Below are 20398 nucleotides of genomic sequence, written 5' to 3'. Positions count from 1 at the left end.
AAAGGCGGAGAGTCGGGCAGGTGTGGGAGAAGACTCGAGAAAAAAAGGACCACTGCTGCTCTCTGCGAGTTCAGCCATCTTTAGCAAAACTGATTTTCAACTTGAGCTTGTGTTCGCACGTTATTCAATCTGTGCTTTCCCCGTCTTAGATGTTATGAAAATACTCCATAAAGTGCATAGCATAGTTTCCTCTTAACTTATTACCCCAGCTATTGCGTTTCTTTCGATATATCAGTTGCAGATGACACAGCTGAAAGCCCCTTCGATGGCATGTTATTGTAAAGAGTAAAGACGAACAAACGTCTAAAGGAGGAGAAGCTTCAAACTTTTCAGGAGCAGTCCGCATACAGGGGAGCTCGGGAATTTTCCCTCACAGTAAAAACTGTTTCTCAGCTTATGACCATGAAAGCAAAGCTCTCATTTCCCGCTGACTACTGTGAAAGAGGATCATAAAATTGACTCCATCTGTAATTTTATGGTGAACTTTCCAGTCCCAAGCGGCTCAACGGCATTCTTTCTATTAACTTCTATACTCCCTGAAACTCACTTGAGGGCGTGTAGTGTACAGCATGTCTTAACATTTTGAAGATTGCTATTTCTTGTCCTGTTGACTGTTTTTATCAGTGATGATATGATGTCATCAGTGGTTTACCCGTGCTTTGGCGAATAGTTTATAACAGAAGAGTCTTTGGTACAAACTGGAGGTGAAGACATGTGAGCGTGTCAGGCAGGGAGTGTCTAACAAAAACATACAACTGTTTTAATTATAGAAAATGTAAAAGGACACCCCCACTAGTTTTAACACTTGGCACATACTAAGGGTTAAAACAAAATCAGTGTATCTCAGTCTCTGTTGATTTAGTTTTTTTAATTACTTTATTTATTACTATGTATTTTATTATTATTTTGGTTCTAAGAAAATAAAGGCGAGTGCCTCTTTCAGAAATTAAAAGTGTGTATTACATCTAATAGAACTTATTTAATGAATTCGGGTGAGCGTCTGTCTCTCCATAAATGATCTTTGCAGTGCCACGAAATGTCGCAGCGCATTGGTCAAGCCGGATGATTGACACGTCTGTAGAACCGTTGGAGCCAGTAGAATCGACGGACAGCATCGAAATCCCTCCCACGGACACCGTTCGCTATCTGCGAGGGGGCGAACCCACCGTGACGCGCTTTTTCCGCGACACCATTTGACACGCGACTTCCGCCTGTGTAGTCGAAGTGGTGCGAACCGGGCGGAGTAATATCTTGATACGACCGGCGGCCTTTGTGCTCGCTAACGGAATCGGATTCATGGATCAAAAAACACACTTTTCCTGCAAATGCTTCGACGGTAAGACATAATTCATGTGTGTCGCAGTGTCGATAGGAACATTGGTCAGCTGCTGGTGGGCCGAGTGATTGTCTGAGAGTTATAGAGGAAGGAAAGCGTCGGAATCTGCAGAGGCCGGGCGTTAGCATGATGTGTAGCCTGTGTTGTTAGCATGTTGGTGGCAGCAGCTATCGAGTCTGACGTCGGCGATATATTATCATGTGAAGTTGTGTGTTTATGCATATGCTGACTAAGATGCTCGGTGTTTTAATTGTGTTTCGTGGAGGTGCAAAGGGGCTGACAATGGCGTGTAGCCGAGCGTCTCCCCGTCCTGTGCAGATGTCGTGTGGCTTCATAGCTTCATGTTAGCATGTAGCATGATGTGATTCCAAATCTAATTTTTACACGTCACTTTTTGAAATCAACATTTTTTTTTCCTTTTGTCTTCTTCGTCTGCATATTCGATGACAGTTGGAGAGTTATGATAAACACACAATTTTGAATCAGTGAACTCAATTTTCGTGTTTATGCCACGTGCTGATTTAGTTGCTTTAATTGTGTTTCATATTTTGTGTGAATGGTTGATGTTGAGGCGCAGCCCAGTTTCTAACCGTTCTGTGAATATGCTGCGTGGTATATGTATTTGTATATATATATATATATATATATATATATATATTCCTATGGAGCAGGTCAAGTCAACATCATCATGTCAGCAATGTCACGTTGTGCATGTTCAACTTATAGCAGTGTATGTAACATGATGTCGCATCACTCCAGCAAAAGTTGAGCCTGGTTAAAGTATTTCTATTTTTTTGGTTTTTGGCCTGACACTGTGTTGGCACCCCCACCTGGCTGACCAGGGGACTGCACTTTTTTCATGCTTGGCCAAAAATCTTTGTGAAAGTGGCCCGAGGTCAAGACCAAACCAGCAATCAGTTAATTGAAAAAAAATATGTTAAAGGATTAATCATTTGGTAAAATAATTGTGCTTTTATTATTCCAGACTACTGTATTGTCCTGACAAAAGATTTAAGGCTCACTAACATGAATAGTTTGAACGACACAGCAATGTATGTGGAAAGGATTACGGTCGACAAATGTCCCTTTGATATCTAAATGTGAGAAGCATATGTCCCAACAAGTATGTAAAGAAAAAAGAAAAGTGTCTACTCAGAATGGATGAGGGGCATGTGTGTATGAGATGGAGAGTCTGATTCAGTGATTAAACCTTTAAGGTGTGTGTGTGTGTGTGTGTGTGTGTGTGTGTGTGTGTGTGTGTGTGTGTGTGTGTGTGTGTGTGTGTGTGTGTGTGTGTGAGTACGTTTCGGAGCGTGAACCTCTCCTGGGGGACTTCCGCTGCCGCTGTTATTCTTTGCAGTGAGATGGAAAGCTTTTCCAAACATCTGCACAACATATCATCACGGCAAACTAAAAAAGAAAAAAAGGAGGACACTGGGCTGAAACTTTCCATTGGAAGAGCCTGTGGATTTCACTTTATAGGACTTTTTTTTTGCTGTTGTTGCTCCCTGGTATGGCCCCGTTACAGTTGAGGAAACCTGAAAAAGTTCCTAAAAAGCGATTTATTTGCTGAAAATTTGTGGTGACACACCTCCTGCCGCAACAAGAAACTCTTGTTCGTGCACTTGATGGCATTACTTGGATCATTAAAAAGCCATGCACAGTTAAGGGCCGTAAATTTCCGCAGTGCCCGGTGACGCGACAATGCTTTTTCACATCAGATTATTACCAGACTGTCAATGTGGATTTCATTTGACACTTCTTCACCCGGCGTAGTGGGGATTTTTTTTTATAATGATTTGCCCGTTGTGTTGAAATTATGCTTGATTTCTTTGTATCTGCAAAACAATTTACATACTTAATGGTTTTGACTCTTCCCTTTTCCCCCACTCCCTCTGTGTTTCTTCTGATTTGTCCTACAGCAGCGACCCCTTTGTCACGTCACTACTCCCCAACCAACCCCGCGCATTCTTTTCTCTCCTCTTCCCTTTCTCTCTTAACCTGCTAACCCCATTCCTTCCCCTCTTCCTTTCATCTTTCCTCTCTCCTTCCTCCTCACTTTCTCTTTCCCCCCGTCGCCAGGCGGAAACCTTCCGACCTACCACCCTCCATTATGACTCGTCCACTTTCCCATGACAGAACCAGGGGCGGGAATCAAATGACCGGCTTCTCTGCCTTCACCTGGTCCCTCAGCTCGGGCTGTGAAAGAAAGCTTTGTGCCCCCGAACCCTTCATCGCCTCCGGAGGTATGTCCTGTGTTGTCCATACAGGAAAGGACTTTGGTGTGACTGGAATTTTTGGGGCCCATGGGAAAAAATGAGCGAGTTGGAGCCTCAACTCTCCCCCTGACATCTCTTCCCACGGAGGTCGCTGCATCTTAGGTGTGAAAAGCTCCTGCCAGTGATCCGAAAGAGGCCTTAATGATACTCTGTTTAAGTATATTAACCATAGAGAGCAAAAAAAAAAATAGATGTATCCAACTTGACGTTCAATAGTGAAAATCACAATAAAAGTTACTTTTTGGTGAGAATACAATTAAAGTCCAAGCGCAAACAATTTTCTTAAGAAAATCTTTCGACTTTTGTATTTGCAAGATAGTATTTGAGAAATCAGATTAAATAATTCATGTCAACAACTGACTTACCTACCGTGTTTTTAGACAACATTCAGACTAACTTCATTACATTCTACATGAACATCCATTTTAATAATTTGAGAATATTGAAGGGTTTTGTTGAGTCATTTGATGGAAAGATAATGCTCTTAAATGATCATAGCTTCTACAGAAAATCGGACTCGCATTCCACCAAACCTTCTCATATTGCATTACATCATATTTAAATTACACAATCGGACTTCATAATGAACCCAGCTGTGTTTATTTGTCCAGATAAATATTTGCGAAGGAAAACTTCTCCCTGTCTAGACACTTACTGCTACTGTGAAAACAATCCGATCACAACCTGGGAACAAAACCTTGCACTGTAAAATTAGATCCTTGTCCTTTTAGTCCTTATGTGTCAACACTGAGTGTCTGCACTGTGATGTATTATTAGTGAGTGTTTCCACCACAAATGTGGCCCGGAGCCACTTCACTTGCCCACAGTCTCGCTGGGATGAGTGACCCGGAACGAGACCCGCTGAGGCAGGTCAGATGTCCGTTTGACACACTCTCGCCAGGGGGGACGGGAGGGGGCCGGCGCTGGGGCAGACGGGAAGCAGGTGGGATGTGGCGTGACGAGGAATATACACGAGGCCGAAAGCTTCAACACGCTCAGAACGAGAGTCAAGTGTGGCACTTTACTGCCCTTTGTTATTAAAAGCAGCCCTGGTGTCACAAGTACATACATTTTGATGTCATTAGCTGTGGGTTATGAACCCATATGACATATAGTGTATTGTTCCCTCATTGTCCCACGTGTTACCTTTCGTGTGGAGGTATTGGGCAACACGTTCAAAACAAACACACATCAAATTTTTATTAAGTTTAATCACTTAAAGTGTTATTAAAATAAATAATAATCATTAAAATATCTCAGAACTAATTTATGTAGTTGTTGATGTTATTAATTCTGTGTACAAAAGGTGGCATAATAAGCTACTGCTACACCTTTTTGGTCCACACGCATGCATTTGATTTTCCCGCTATCTATTTTCTGTTACGTTATTGCTGAATGTGTTTTGTATGAGATTTATGTGGAAATGACTGAGATAAACAAACAGAACAATGTGATTTTGCTGCTGAAATAATCTAGTTGAATGTGGGCTATAATCTATTGCAATCGACAATTCAGAAGATGTTGTTTCCTCCCAATTTCTATGATAAATGAATAGCTAATTCCAATGCACATTCCTGCATAACAGAATGAGATAAATGACAAATATTCGGGTAATCTATTGGCACATTGTGGAATTATGTAATCAGACCTGTGTATATTTCCTTTAATTTGATCCGCAGATTTCCGACCGTTAGACTGTTTGAATAAAAAAAATCCCTTTGTCTGCACAGAAACTAGTTATGGAAAGTGATTGAAGTCATTTGCAGAATTAACCAGCTGACACACTCACAGCACAACCCTTCACCCACATACAGTAACCAAGCGGAGGGTCAGATTGAAGCCCCCCATGGGAAAATTCTCGTGTTTTGTCAGGACTGGCTCGCTTACCTTTTTTTACATAACCTTTTGACCTCTGACCCTTCTCACTCGAGTGTAGCTTATCAGTATTGGCTTCCCTTGATGCAAAGTGGATAACAACACAGTCAAGTTATACAACACATGTTCAGTAGTTGCTGCCCCTCCAACATTTCTGGGGTTTTTTTGTTGTTTTTTTGGTTTAGCTTTGATAACATCGGTTACGTAAAACAAACCACTGCTATGGTAATGTAATATTAAAGGCTCAATTGGATGCAAGATCTGACAAACGTGAAAACTCAATTTGTTATCAAGAATACTGGCACACTTTTGTCCACAGCTTGAATAAAGATAATCATCTTTTGAAATGTTTTCAATAAGTGATATATTTATTCAACTATTAAGTATTTCAAAGGTATACTTCAAATTTTCATTAAAAAAATTCAAAATTCAGGATCAAAATAGCACACGAATAACTCAAGTTATTCAATATTTCAGGGCAAGGAAAGTAACTTGATGAATGTAACGTAACATAAAGGGTAGGTTTAAGCAGCCGATCGCAGCATCATCTTGTTATTGAACTGAACAAACAAATAGCCAACTAAAGCAGAATAAATGTCATGTTCTGAGTAGTTATGCACGTTAAGATACATTTTTAATGACATCATAGTTCACTTCACCTTAATTCATATCAGGGCAAATACATAATGCACACCTCACGTTTCTCAATTTATGAATTTGTCTTGATGCTATTTTTCTTTCTGCTATGTTTTGAAAGCCATGAGAACGAAGCACCTGTTTAACCTCCAAGGTGATGTTTGCCAGCATCTCATTGGTCCAGCAGAGAGAGAAGATGTGTATAAATGCTAATGGTAATGCAGCAGTGAGAGCGTGGTATTCTCTTTCATCCAGGGAAAGCATGAAGTGGTTCATCCTGGTGGCCCTGTTCGGGCTCGGCCTCGCCCAGCACAACCCGCACACCAAGCATGGGAGGACGGCCATCGTCCACCTGTTTGAGTGGCGCTGGGCCGACATCGCTGCAGAGTGTGAGCGCTTCTTGGGTCCCAATGGCTTTGGTGGAGTTCAGGTATGTATGGCTGAACACAGGTGGGTATAGCTTCTAGGCTTAAATGACTTAGAAGAAGGAGCATATACCAATCTTTTCCCATTTTAAAGCAAGGTGTCAAGCTGCATGTTGACGACGCACAATATATAGACATCATTTAAACTGAAAATCCCAGAGTATTTGCCTGCCGGCATTGGATGACTTTATTCTAAGATGTAATTAAAAGGAGCAGAGGAGTAAAATAGCACCAGATAACAGGTGATTCCAGCTTTCCCTTCATAAGGAGGTTTCAGTTCCACAGCATCTATTTTCACAGGCTGAGTAATACTCCTCATGATGATTAACTGAACGTAATGTATAGAATCGCTGGCGTCCCCCTTTAATAACTGCATAGTACACCCACTTTGACACTATTTAGCTATGATTCCTCTGTTTAACGACTGCTCCTGTTTTGAAATTGGTAATCATTTTAATGTGTTTTCTCTGTGTTGCCCAGATCTCCCCTCCAAATGAGCACATTGTGCTGAACAATCCCTTGAGGCCCTGGTGGCAGAGATACCAGCCAGTCGGCTACAACCTGTGCTCCAGATCTGGCAGCGAGAATGAGCTCAGAGACATGATCACCAGATGCAACAACGTTGGGGTAAACAATAGTTGATATGAATTAATGAGGTACTGTCAGTCGCGTTCTCGAGGCATTTACTGTGGCTGCTGCTTTTCTCTGGAGAGTCATTTGTTTGAGTTACCGGACCCCCTGGCGTTGCAGAGAACCATTAGTGAGCAGTGCTGCCCTGACACATTCTTCACAACCCGAGGTTGACCGTAATAAGTGAGCAGAGGAGTGAAAATGACAAGGAATAGAAAGGAGGGTGTTGAGCGTTTGTGTTGTACTCGCATCTACTCACAGGTCAACATCTACGTGGACGCTGTCATCAACCACATGTGTGGAGCTGGTGGTGGAGAGGGAACCCACTCCTCGTGTGGAAGCTGGTTCAGCGCCGGCAGAAAGGACTTCCCCAGTATCCCCTTTAGCCACTCGGACTTCAATGACCACAAATGCAGGACCGGCAGTGGCAACATTGAGAACTATGGTGATGCCAATCAGGTAATGGATGTCACTCAGAAAACCTGAAGGATCAGGAGAATTTCCACCGTTATAACTTCGTTAACTAGAATTTACGGATTTAACGGATTTTTTCAATCCGTTAATTCTTACATGTTTCATATACTCTTGATGATTATGTCTCACTGATGTAGTAGTACAGTACAAATCTGAACCAGTGCTCGACCGATACAGGAGTTTAAACGCTCATGCTGATTTCAATTTTTAAGGGTTTCTAAATGTCTGATGATGATATCTATATAAATCTATTTTAATCAAGGATCATTAACATTAAGTAAGGGGGGAGGGTCCTCATTGGTCTAGTTATAATTTTAAATATGACTGCTGTTTTGAAATGTTATAAGCACTGTAACATCCTTAGTGAAAATTGGATATTTCCAATGCATTGACCAACTGTAATGACATGCAAATCATAGCTACCATTATGAACAGAATGTACATGCGAAGAGCTCGTTAGCTTTCTTCCATTGAAAAGCTGCAGGCTTTGTGGCTAACCAGTTTAGCAACAGGTAAACTAAGCATGTTTTATAGCAGCTGTCAGTGCTATATTGATCAGGGAGTAAACAGTGCCATTGTTCATTCACTTGCTACAACTGTCTTATTGACAGTTCCACAATATAAACACAAAATCAAGTTTTGCAACGGGCTGTGGCAAAAAAACCCTCAACAAATGCTGTTGAGTGGTTTTCCACTACCAGAGGATTATAGTGGCTGCTGCAGCAAAACCAGGCCCAGCTGACGTGACTGCTGCCAGAGCAGGCAGAGATATCATTCGGACTTAGGTGCAAGTCAAACAAGAGCAGAAATGAGGCGGCGTGATTTATTGTCGTCCGGGGAATGTGCTGCACAAGAAAATAAACGTCAAGAATACGCACCACAAACGCAGACGCCATTCTGCTCTGCAACGCTCAGCTGAGCTGTGATGTGATGTGTTACCATAGTGAGTTACTAGTACGTTGCCAACAGTGGAGTCACAGCAGTCTCTGGTGGACAAACTACACAATGGCGACACTGGTAATAAAATAGCTTAAACATCTATAAACACACGACTTATAGGCGATTAGCTTAAAATCAGATGATAAACTCGGTCAGCCAATTTACCTTCTGGGTAGTTCTAACCTTTGAGTGGCACGGCCAATTAGCATGACACCAATTATGCTATTATTAAAAACTTACACATAAATATGTGCATTGGATAGATCGTTTATGTGTTGAAGTGATGTAAATCGTATAAAACGCTATGAATTGTGATGTGAAATGGCTGTTTACCACTCCAGGTACGTGACTGCCGTCTGGTTGGTCTGCTGGACCTCGCCCTGGAGAAGGACTACGTCAGGGGCAAGGTGGCGGGCTTCATGAACAAGCTGATTGACATGGGTGTGGCTGGATTCAGAGTGGATGCCTGCAAGCACATGTGGCCCGGCGACCTGTCGGCCGTCTATGGCCGCCTGCACAACCTGAACACCAGATGGTTCTCTGGTGGCTCCAGACCTTTCATCTTCCAGGAGGTAGTTTTTTATTTTTTTTTATTGTTTTTATAAAAAAAGTATTAATTTTCCACACAGGGATAGTAGAATATCTCAGACAGAGGGGACAAAAAGAAGGGATTTTCATCGTGGCCACAACACATATTATCACAAATTTATGCCAGCAAAACAAATAATCTGTAAACTATGTGGTACTAACCAACCACACGAGTAAATAAATTATATATGATTGATAAATCAACAATCCACCGTGCTGTGGGAAAATAAGCAACAACCTTTTCCTCAACTTTCTATGACGATTGTGTTGATGTTACACGTTCAGGCGACTGCATAGCTGCACGTACAGCAGCTGTACTCATGCTATGATATAAAAGGGTGAAGCTAAATTTGCTCAACTCAAAAAATCAGTTAAAGAAAGCTGCAAAAGCAGCCTGTGATAATGAAAAATAAATAATAGTACATTCTTTACACTAAAAACGTGGATGTTTGACAATAGAAATGTGGTTCATGTTAATGCTGGATCGCTGGAGCTTGTTTGTTGTATCATTTTCTCAATTCACAAATCACAGATTTGGCACAGTTTATTCAAACCCATTCCTACTTAACATAGCATGGATGATATGAATTATGTGCTGTTTTCCCCCTAGGTTATTGATCTGGGAGGTGAGCCCATCACATCTAGAGAGTACTTCCATCTGGGAAGGGTAACCGAGTTCAAATATGGTGCCAGACTGGGAAATATCTTCAGAAAATGGAACGGCGAGAAGCTGTCTTACACAAAGTACGTGTGTTTGTGCTGGTGTGCCTGACTCATATCGGTTTCTTCTAACAGAATTATTCATAAAATGAACGAGCAGGTTATAATTTGTCCAAACTTGGGTGTTTTGATGTGCACTTAATATACGTGTATTCTTGTCTCCAGGAACTGGGGAGAGGGTTGGGGTTTCATGCCCAATGGCAATGCTTTCGTCTTTGTCGACAACCACGACAACCAGAGAGGCCACGGCGCTGGTGGTGCCTCCATCGTTACCTTCTGGGACCCCAAGCTCCACAAGATGGCTGTTGCCTACATGCTGGCCCACCCTTACGGAGTAACCAGGGTGATGTCTAGCTTCCGCTGGAATCGCCACATTGTGAATGGAAAGGTACAGTACCGTACATTCATAAGTTCTGTTATTAACACATAGCCAAAAGCTGTTTACATACCAATCTAGAAGAACTGTTGAAAGGAGTAGTCTCCAACAGTGGAAAGCAACACCAATGTGAACTCGACTGAAGCTAGAATGCTATCCAGCTATCCCCGGCCTCAGCTGGCTGGCGGATTTCTATTGAAGAAGTATAAGGTTAAGGTTAGGATTACAAGGTATTATACGCTGTTGTCTTGTCAGCGCAATGATAGCTGAAGCTTAGCAAAGGACCATCACCACCAAGGAATAATGAGAAAATGCAACGTACAGTGCTTGCTGTATTTGGAACAATTGTTTTTGCTAACTCCACTTATCCATCATTGTCTTGAAGGATCAGAATGACTGGATGGGCCCTCCCAGCCATGGTGATGGATCCACCAAGTCTGTTCCCATCAACCCTGACCAGACGTGTGGAGACGGATGGGTTTGTGAGCACAGATGGCGTCAGATCAAGTGAGTCCTAAGGAAGCAGGAGACTAGCACGCAGGCAGTGTATTGTTCACCTCTGCTTGGGCACATGTATGTGAAAACGACTGTCTATACATTACATATAATAACTTATTTCTGCATTTCCACCCAAGGAACATGGTCAAGTTCCGTAATGTGGTCAACGGACAGCCTCATTCCAACTGGTGGGACAACAAGAGCAACCAGGTTGCCTTCGGACGTGGTAATCGTGGTTTCATCGTCTTCAACAATGACGACTGGTAATGACTTTGTGCTCTCTGGTACTGACGATAAGAATGTGTCTCGCTTAAATGAAGCACTAGCAAGATAAAACATATGTGAAGGACCAGATGCAGAATTAAGTCAGTCAGCATCTAAGAGACTGTTTGTGCACTTACTAAACTCTGTAAATACAGCAGAGATAACATGGTAAGATCCTTCTATAGGTTTTCAAAAAACAACTATATCTTTTATGTCTTCCCCCTCAGGGACCTGGATGTGACCCTGAACACTGGCATGCCCGGTGGCACCTACTGTGACATCATTTCCGGCCATAAGGATGGAGGCAGGTGCACCGGGAAGCAGATCAACGTTGGAGGTGATGGCCGTGCACACTTCAGGATCAGCAACAGAGACGATGACCCCTTCGTTGCTATTCACGCTGAATCCAAGTTGTAAACATCCCATGCAACGTGAAATAAATTTTATTTTTGAAGACCTACGCAATCTTACTGTTTGACCACCATCTGTTTAAATAAGCCTCACACTTGAGTACCATTTAAACAGTGATGGCTGCTCTGCTGCCATGTTCCTCGAGATAATGAAGGTTAATCGGCCGTCGGAGACATTTAACACTGAGGACAAAGCGGGTGAAATAGAGTTACAGCATGCTAAACTCTAATAATGACCCGACTGATACCTTTACCTCTAAAAAAAAAATGTATGGTGCAGTCAGAATTACAGTAAGTTAACACACGCTCTGCTGTTATCAAAACAAAGAACAGAGAAGCTTAGATTACCAACTACTAAAAAATAATTCCTCTGATTAAAGTCGATTTGAAGATAGAAGTCATGTAATAATTATTATTATCTTCTTGAGAATGGCGACTGTTTCAAGGCACAAATGTATCCCAGTGCCAGGGACATGTTGGAAACTCCTAACAAAAACATAAACCATGCTGCTGAGGCCTTCAAACCTCTCAGGTCAACCATCTGTGAGACGTAACTTTAGTCATGCATAATACACATGGACACTATCAGGGATATTAAAATACATATTTGTTACAAAATTCTACGACAGATCTCAAAACCTCAAGTTACAAAAAGTACTCATCTGACTGATACTAATTAACTTATTAGATAATATCATAATATTAATAATAATGAAAATAGTATCACAAAAAAGATTTTAATAACTTTGCAAGAAAACTGAGCAACACTTCTAATTTTCCATAGAAAAAGGCACAGATTCTGGATGAATCCAAAACGACTCTGCTATTTTTCCAGCTGGAAACAACGGCTACAAGATCTCATTATTACTATTATTTATAGGAATTATATTATTATTATAATTCCTCATAGAGGGCTAATGGCCAAATTCATGTAGAGGACAGTCTCTCCATTACATTAACATTTATGTCACATTGTGTATAAACTTCAGACATGTGGAAGAGTAAATGTTGCTGACTCACAGCCATGCTGTTCTCTCCAAGAAACACACACTTGAAATTTTAAAAAGACAACGCTTACCTGCCTAAGCTTTTTTATTTACTTTTCCCAAAATCGATTTTTGTCCCAAGTCCAAGTTTTGGAACTCGGTCTAACTTTAATCTGCCTGTGGTTACATCACCTGGCGATTGAACCGAGTGAGCAAATAATTAAACAAGATAAAGGGAAATTGTCGGGTTCTGATATGTCAGAGTTAGGGTTTGGGTTCTTCATATTTTAATTAGCGCAAAATAAAACCGGACGATTGTCTAAATATGGCATTCTTTCATTGTTTAGGCAGGAAACAATGTTTTTGTGTCGTTGCTGCGTGTACCTGAAGTTCATCTCACTGCTACTCGGATTCTTTTGAACTAGGTTCCAGTTTGTTTTAACCTGTTCAGAGGATAAAACGAAGTGCCAAGAAATGTCACTGATATTTCAGAAGAGGCGCAGGACTCTTCTGGGTCTTTGGCATTTTTTTTTCTTACCTTACTTTTGTGGAAAGACATGATGTGCACCTCAGTTCCTGTGCCTTGGAGCTATTTTTTTCTCCCGCTCGTTTGAAAAAACAAGATAGGAAACCTTGATAAAGACGCACCTGCTTAACATCCATGCTGATATTAGACAGCCTCTCATTGGTCCAAGAGATAAAAGAAATGGGTATAAATGCTGAAAGTGACGCCACAGGCAAAGTGGATTTCTGTCTGATCCAGGGAAAGCATGAAGTGGTTCGTCCTGGTGGCCCTGTTCGGGCTCGGCCTCGCCCAGCACGACCCGCACACCCAGCACGGGAGGACGGCCATCGTCCACCTGTTTGAGTGGCGCTGGGCCGACATCGCTGCAGAGTGCGAGCGCTTCTTGGGTCCCAATGGCTTTGGTGGAGTTCAGGTATGTACGGCTGAACACAGGTTTGTGGCATATTCTGCTTCCTCGGGTGGAAGGATAATCCCTTCTTCTTTTTTTTCCTATTTTGCATTAATCAATAATCAGTTATCAAGCTGCATGTAGATGAGGCACTTGGCAGTTTGCACGACCGTTGCTACGACTGGCTTAGAAACGAGGACATTAAAGTGGAGTCCTGCTTGGAAAATGGCTGTTTTCCATGTATGAAGAAGGTCGTAAGAAGCCTCATAGAGTTGTTACAAAATAGGAGCAATGGGTTCGATTTACAAATTCACAATATTCTCTAATTTCAAATCAGTGACATTATGATGTTCATACATGGTTGTTTTTTTTCTTTGCATCAAGAAACATGTAGAAAAGTGATCTTTGTAGCTTTTTGTGAGAATCGCTCATCCAAAAAACTTCCTTAGGTCCTGAGCAATATACCCGCCAAGTTGGAGGCAGAGTGGATAAGCAGTGGTCGAGAAAAGTGAAAAACAGACGGACGGATTCCTCTATTTATTCAACAGTCTATATTGCAGTCTGCTCAGAGGTCAAGTTATAACCTCTTGTCTTGTAAAGAGGAATGCAGCTCTTGAGAAGTGTCCATCACCACCATCAGCTCCAAGCAAGAAAACCACAGAGAAGACATGCATATACCTTCAAACTCAAAGTGGTCCGGACTTTATAAAAGATCAGGGAAAAACTGAAGCATCATAAACAGAGATATTTTTGACATTTTAGGATGCAAGCTAATAAAAAACACTGGATCTTACATTTTCTATAACTCTATTAAATCTTTTGTTACACCGTGTGTGCCTCCAAATCCCCATGTCTTCCAAACTGCACATACCCCGTTTTTAGTTGAAGACGTGTCAAATTGCTGTTGTTCCCCTTTTATAACTGTTTAGTAAACTCATAACAACCCCAATTATCAAGGACCTTCTGTCAGCAGACAATTCCTGTGTTGAAAGTGATTATTACCGAAATGCTTTTCCTCTGTGTTGCTCAGATCTCCCCGCCAAGTGAGCACATTGTGCTGGAGAATCCCTGGAGGCCCTGGTGGCAGAGATACCAGCCAATCGGCTACGACCTGTGCTCCAGATCTGGCAGCGAGAGCGAGCTGAGAGACATGATCACCAGATGCAACAACGTCGGGGTAAACTACACGGCGACAGTCATTTAGTGAGCGGCGTCAGGAACATTGCTCCTGTGCGTTCGGCAGCACCTCGTAAATCTACAGCCTCGTACAAGACAACAAATTGTTACCCGATGTATTACAAACAGTTTGACACTTGCATCATTATCGCACTGTTTCACAACAACAGGCACCGGGCATTTTTAAAAACAAAAGATATATTTTTCCGCATAAAGAGCAACAGTTTAACAAATTGACGAGGCGGTCTCAAAGAACTAACAAGCGAAGTAACTGCTGCTTGGACCACATTAAAGCATTACAGCGAACCAGTCGAGATTTTTCCTCCATCCCGAGAATGAAATTGAATGTAACTTCCCAACAGGTCAACATCTACGTGGACGTTGTCATCAACCACATGTGCGGAGCTGGTGGTGGAGAGGGAACGCACTCGTCATGTGGCAGCTGGTTCAACGCCGGCAAGAGGGACTTTCCCAGTGTCCCTTATTCCCAGTGGGACTTCAACGACCACAAGTGCAGGACCGGCAGTGGCGACATTGAGAACTATGGCGATGTCAATCAGGTACCAGTTGTTACTCAGAACAACTGTGTCCGTCAGAACAATGTCATTGAGACACAACACATGAGAGGCTTTGTCCTCATTGCACTTGTGGGATAACTAGTTTGATTGGCAGCGCTCAGAGACTCATATAGATATTGCAATGCATTTTTTCACTTCTCCAGGTACGTGACTGCCGTCTGGTTAGTCTGCTGGACCTCTCCCTGGAGAAGGACTACGTCAGGGGCAAGGTGGCGGATTTCTTGAACAAGCTGATTGACATGGGTGTGGCTGGATTCAGAGTGGATGCCTGCAAGCACATGTGGCCCGGCGACCTGTCGGCCGTCTATGGCCGCCTGCACAACCTGAACACCAGATGGTTCTCTGGTGGCTCCAGACCTTTCATCTTCCAGGAGGTAGTTTTTTTTTTTATTGTTTTCTTATGGGGGGGGGTTTACTTAATTTTCCACACAGGTATAGTAGAATATCTCAGACGGAGGGAAGAAAAGAAGGGATTTTTCATTGTAGCACAAATTTATGCCACCACATGAGTAAATAAATGTTGTTTTTTTAAGTTATTTTCACAAAAGAATGATTAAATATCGAAGAAGGCAAATGTCAACCAGCACACAAATATTACAAAAAAAAGTCCTCCAACTCATGTGAAGAAATATGTTGTAGGTGGTAAAAAGAACCATATCGACCGCTTCCTGAAATAGCTCACCTGCGACAGGGGTTTGACACAAATACTTTTTCTTTGCCTCAGAGCATCTTGGGCTTTACCAACGCATGGTTAATGGGCCTGTAAAGGCTTGTCCCCTAATTCATTTACAGAATTACTTTTACGGAATATGAGGAAATCCATTTAAATACACAAACTTGACGGACTTACCAGGTCCACATAACGACTGCTTGAGGTCTGCGGTCTTTAAAACGGCCGCACACGTCGTAATACACTGTTTCAGAAACGATACAGTTTGTCGCATGAAGGGGAAAAACTTAACCATTAATTACCATTGAACCAAAAGGCTGGATGACCTGATATGACTCGATTTGTGGAAAAACATGAAGTCAGGGGACACAAACTGCTGCCAGAAAAAAAAAAAAAGCGTTTGCATTCAACTGCGCGATTGGACAAACCCCCCAGCAGTGATCCGTACGTGATTGGAGAAGCGCGAACCGCCCACTTGTCCAATATTTATGACTGATAACACAAAGCAGCCGTCAGCAGAGCCGTGGGAAAGCAAGCACAGGAATCAAGATGGTGAACACAAACACAAGCACCGTGGCAGCAGATGTTTATATAAAAGAAGTCATTATTGGCTGACAAGCACCATAGCAGCACATATGATTAAATGCTATAATATAAAATGCAACTTTAGGGTCGTAAACTACATAAATTGCCTGTAGTATAAACGTAATAGTGTGCTCTATCTTCCCTAAAAATACATAAAGGTTTAACAGCACAAACATGGTTCGTATTACTACAGAACCAAAACTTTTACTTGTTGTATCAGCTTTTGTCGATTCACAAATCACTGATACGGGACAGTTAATACAAATCCTTGCAACTTTACATGAATGATTCATGGATGACATGAATTATGTGCTGTTTCCCCTCTAGGTTATTGATCTGGGAGGCGAGGCCATCTCATCGAGAGAGTACTTCCATCTGGGAAGAGTAACTGAGTTCAAATATGGTGCCAAACTGGGAACTGTCTTCAGAAAATGGAACGGCGAGAAGCTGTGTTACACCAAGTATGTGTGTTTGTGCCGATGTGCCTAAATTATCTATCCGACGTTATTGAATCATGACGCAATTACAATTCCATTGGGTGCATAAATATTCATTGAAAAAAAAAAGGTATTTGCTGGATTAAGGTTAACAGCATAGATGTAGTCACCAGGTCGAGAAAGTGAAGCCAATGCGTAAGTGCCTGAAGCCTGTATTCTCAGGAATGACCAACAGAGGGCGACTCCACTGGTTGCAAAAATAAAGTCAGTTTCTATAATAAATAAGAAAATGACATTTTTCCCGAGGAGTTTACGGTCTAAATCTCTAGTTTCAATTAAGTCTTTTTCAATATTGAAATTAACTTATTTAGAGTGAAATAGACAATAAAGCACTGTATGCATTAGGGGGTGACCAATGGGTGACATCAATGGTGGCTGGTTCCTTGGTTTATAGTGATAACATGTTTGACAGAATTATTCCTTGAAGATTAATGACTAGAACTGGTCCATTAAATGCGTCGTGTAAAATGCTTTCCAAAATCGGGAGGTATGTTCTAAGTGAACTCCTCATTAATATACGTGTACTCGGGTCTCCAGGAACTGGGGAGAGGGTTGGGGTTTCATGCCCAATGGTGACGCCGTCGTCTTCGTCGACAACCACGACAACCAGAGAGGCCACGGCGCTGGTGGTGCCTCCATCGTTACCTTCTGGGACTCCAGGCTCCACAAGATGGCTGTCGGCTACATGCTGGCCCACCCTTACGGGGTAACCAGGGTGATGTCTAGCTTCCGCTGGAATCGCCACATTGTGAATGGAAAGGTAGAGTCTCTTCAAGTAGGAACAACATCAGCACGCAATGTATAATGCGTTTTTGGAATATTCATCCATCCTTGTCTTGTAGGATCAGAATGACTGGATGGGCCCTCCCAGCCACAGTGATGGATCCACCAAGTCTGTTCCCATCAACCCTGACCAGACCTGTGGAGACGGATGGGTGTGTGAGCACAGATGGCGCCAGATCACGTAAGGCCTCAGGAGGCAGGAGGCAGCACAAAGACGAACTTGTGTGCATCTTTTTTTATGAAATAGCAAAAATTAGCAGTTGTATAACACATCCCACTACACCAGTTATTACCAAAATTGTATTCTTTTTCCTCTATTCTTCGACATACAAATACCCTAAAAATTGGACATTTGACAATAATCATTTCTTCTTTCATTACGAAAAAAATCCAGATGAATCTCTGACGTTTCAAATCAACTCCTTGTCAGGAACATGGTCGTCTTCCGTAATGTGGTCAACGGACAACCTCACTCCAACTGGTGGGACAACAACAGCAACCAGGTTGCCTTCGGCCGTGGTAATCGTGGTTTCATCGTCTTCAACAATGACGACTGGTAGGGATCATTTACTCGGTACAATACACTAAATTCGTCCACGTCTCCAAATCTCTGAATATTCGTATTAAACAATTGGTAAGAGCTATAAGCAGATTGTGTATATAATATACATCCCTCGTGAATAATCAGCCGTTAAAAGCAACTGCACTATTAGGATGAATTTCAATTTACAAATTGTAAGTAAGTGTACACAAAAGCTCCAATAAATAATACAAAATACATTTTCAAATAATTAAAAAAAACACTACGTAACTTTGTGTTCCCCCTCAGGGACCTGGATGTGACCCTGAACACTGGCCTGCCCGGTGGCACCTACTGCGACGTCATTTCCGGCCAGAGGGATGGAGGCAGGTGCACCGGGAAGCAGGTCAACGTCGGAGGTGATGGCCGTGCCCACTTCAGGATCAGCAACAGAGACGAGGACCCCTTCGTTGCTATTCATGCAGAATCCAAGTTGTAAACACATGACTCCATTAAATCTAATTTTTCAACTTCAATAAGTGATTTGGGCTATTTTTTTGGGGCCTCAGAAATTGATATAAGGATGAGGAATGATCACAGACTTTGATAAATATATCGCTATATATATCTTTAATCTCTAAAGACGGATGTTCCAGACATTACATAACCCGTAAGTCCACATTTGTCCCTTGTGTTCGGCGGCAGTGCTGGATTAATATTGTGGGTAGAGAGTTATCCGGACATCGGCTGGAGTATTGTTTTTATTAAACACCCACACACGCCCACACCTTCCAGATGTGATGAAATCCAACGTTTGACCTTCTATTTAAGGTTGCCAGTGTATGATTGGACAGTCATCGGGTGGGAGTTGAAGGGGTATACGAACTGGTTTAATTTTTTCTTTGAGGGCGGCCACACAAGCAGTCTCAGTGAGTGTCCTGAGCAAGACCGGTGACGCCCACGCACGCCTTCCGTTGCTGCATTTTTCTATTCCTCTGCCCCGCGCGGCATGACTCCGTGCCATCACACTGCAGCCACTTCAGTTTCACCTGAGTGCAGCGCTGGCATGCCGTCGTTAGGGCTTCGCAGGGGCCCAGACGGCCAATGAGCAAAAAAGTACTCTCTCCCTCGCTCTGCCCGTCTTCCTGTCCCGTCACCCCTACTCTCTTCCTGTCTCCACCTTCCCCCGGCCCACTTAACGTGCAACCAGTCAGCCACCGGAGGTGAGATGGCAGAGGTTGATGCCTGCCAGAACATTCGGCTCATCTCCGCTGTCGTGGCCTTTTCTTCCTTCGGGCGGGAGGATGTATTTCTTCAAAGCTTCACGGAAACAATAAAATACAGCAGCGAATGGAAAATAGTCTCATTTGCTCAAGTGAGCACGGTGGAAACACACACACACACACACACAAGTGGCTTGTGGTTTTGTTTGTAACATGACCCGCAATACACAGAAGCGTTGACTTGTGAAAGGGTGTCCGTCAAATCCTGCAGATTGTGATATGAGCAGCGCTGATACAGGTGAGGGCAGTCCCCTAAAGTTGTGACCGTCTGCTAAATTAAAACTACTACACGGCAAGCGACGCACCTTTGTTTGCAAAATGGGCCAAGGGAGAAAGTCAAAATGACAGAGAGTGCAGGAGGAGGGTAGACGGAGACCTCCACGTCGGACCAGCCTCAACATATTGCAACTGCTAAATTATTGACCCTCCTCTCCATCTTTCGGTCCGGCAGCTGTGAGGACCTGTACCTTCCGATTAGCTGCCGAGATGTCAGTGGAGCAGCGCGGGGTCTTTGGTCCTGTCATCCTCACTGATGCCTTGTGACATGGCTGTCAACGGTGTCCCCATCCTGTTTCATATTTCATATGGTGCGCCAGACCTGTCCGTCACATCGGCCAAGGAGGAAGGCTTGTCATCAACTTAGAGATGAAGACACCGAGTTGTGGCTCTTTTCAGCTATATATACAGTATATATATATATATGTATATATATATAATTTTTTTACACAGCTCTGGGAAAGCTGGAATGGACAGTATAGGTGAAGCTAAGCTCCGTTAAGACAAGGAATAGTTATTTAACGATAACAAATTACAAAATGCCATTATGACATTAAATGCTTGCCATTTTGTTTAAAAAAAATACTTTGAACAAATAAAAAAGTTGGCTTAAGATTCCGTTAACCAATGTGTGTTGCAGCAATACTGAGCACAATGTGATGATTCCTTTCGGTGGTTCA

General features: G+C 42.6%; 2 protein-coding genes across 4 annotated transcripts; both read left to right on the top strand.

Annotated features, from left to right (window-relative positions):
• Positions 1 to 1199: 1199 nt before the first annotated feature.
• On the top strand, positions 1200 to 11500 carry LOC118311407 (alpha-amylase). 3 transcript variants are annotated; one of them, XM_035635256.2, is made up of 11 exons: positions 1200 to 1336; positions 3259 to 3582; positions 6382 to 6556; positions 7032 to 7178; positions 7443 to 7640; positions 8936 to 9166; positions 9793 to 9926; positions 10068 to 10290; positions 10664 to 10785; positions 10914 to 11039; positions 11268 to 11500. In XM_035635256.2, the coding sequence occupies exons 3-11, from the start codon at positions 6389 to 6391 to the stop codon at positions 11455 to 11457; spliced, it is 1539 nt and encodes a 512-aa protein (XP_035491149.2). In that variant the 5' UTR covers positions 1200 to 1336; positions 3259 to 3582; positions 6382 to 6388; the 3' UTR covers positions 11458 to 11500. The 3 variants fall into 3 exon arrangements, with proteins under 3 accessions (XP_035491149.2, XP_035491150.2, XP_047188209.1); XM_035635257.2 differs by having other exon boundaries at positions 1299 to 1336; positions 3476 to 3582; XM_047332253.1 differs by lacking the exons at positions 1200 to 1336; positions 3259 to 3582 and having other exon boundaries at positions 6350 to 6556.
• Positions 11501 to 13170: 1670 nt separating this feature from the next.
• On the top strand, positions 13171 to 18698 carry LOC118311408 (alpha-amylase). Its single transcript, XM_035635258.2, has 9 exons — positions 13171 to 13374; positions 14381 to 14527; positions 14889 to 15086; positions 15248 to 15478; positions 16687 to 16820; positions 17394 to 17616; positions 17699 to 17820; positions 18070 to 18195; positions 18469 to 18698. Exons 1-9 carry the CDS (start codon positions 13207 to 13209, stop codon positions 18656 to 18658), a joined length of 1539 nt encoding a protein of 512 aa, XP_035491151.1. The 5' UTR covers positions 13171 to 13206; the 3' UTR covers positions 18659 to 18698.
• The last annotated feature ends 1700 nt before the right edge of the window (positions 18699 to 20398 follow it).

The sequence above is a fragment of the Scophthalmus maximus genome, chromosome 5 (genome assembly GCF_022379125.1).
Source record: "Scophthalmus maximus strain ysfricsl-2021 chromosome 5, ASM2237912v1, whole genome shotgun sequence".
NCBI classification, from domain to species: Eukaryota; Metazoa; Chordata; class Actinopteri; order Pleuronectiformes; family Scophthalmidae; genus Scophthalmus; species Scophthalmus maximus.
The sequence above is the reverse complement of the archived record's forward strand: the minus strand, read 5'-3'. Positions and strand labels throughout refer to the sequence as shown.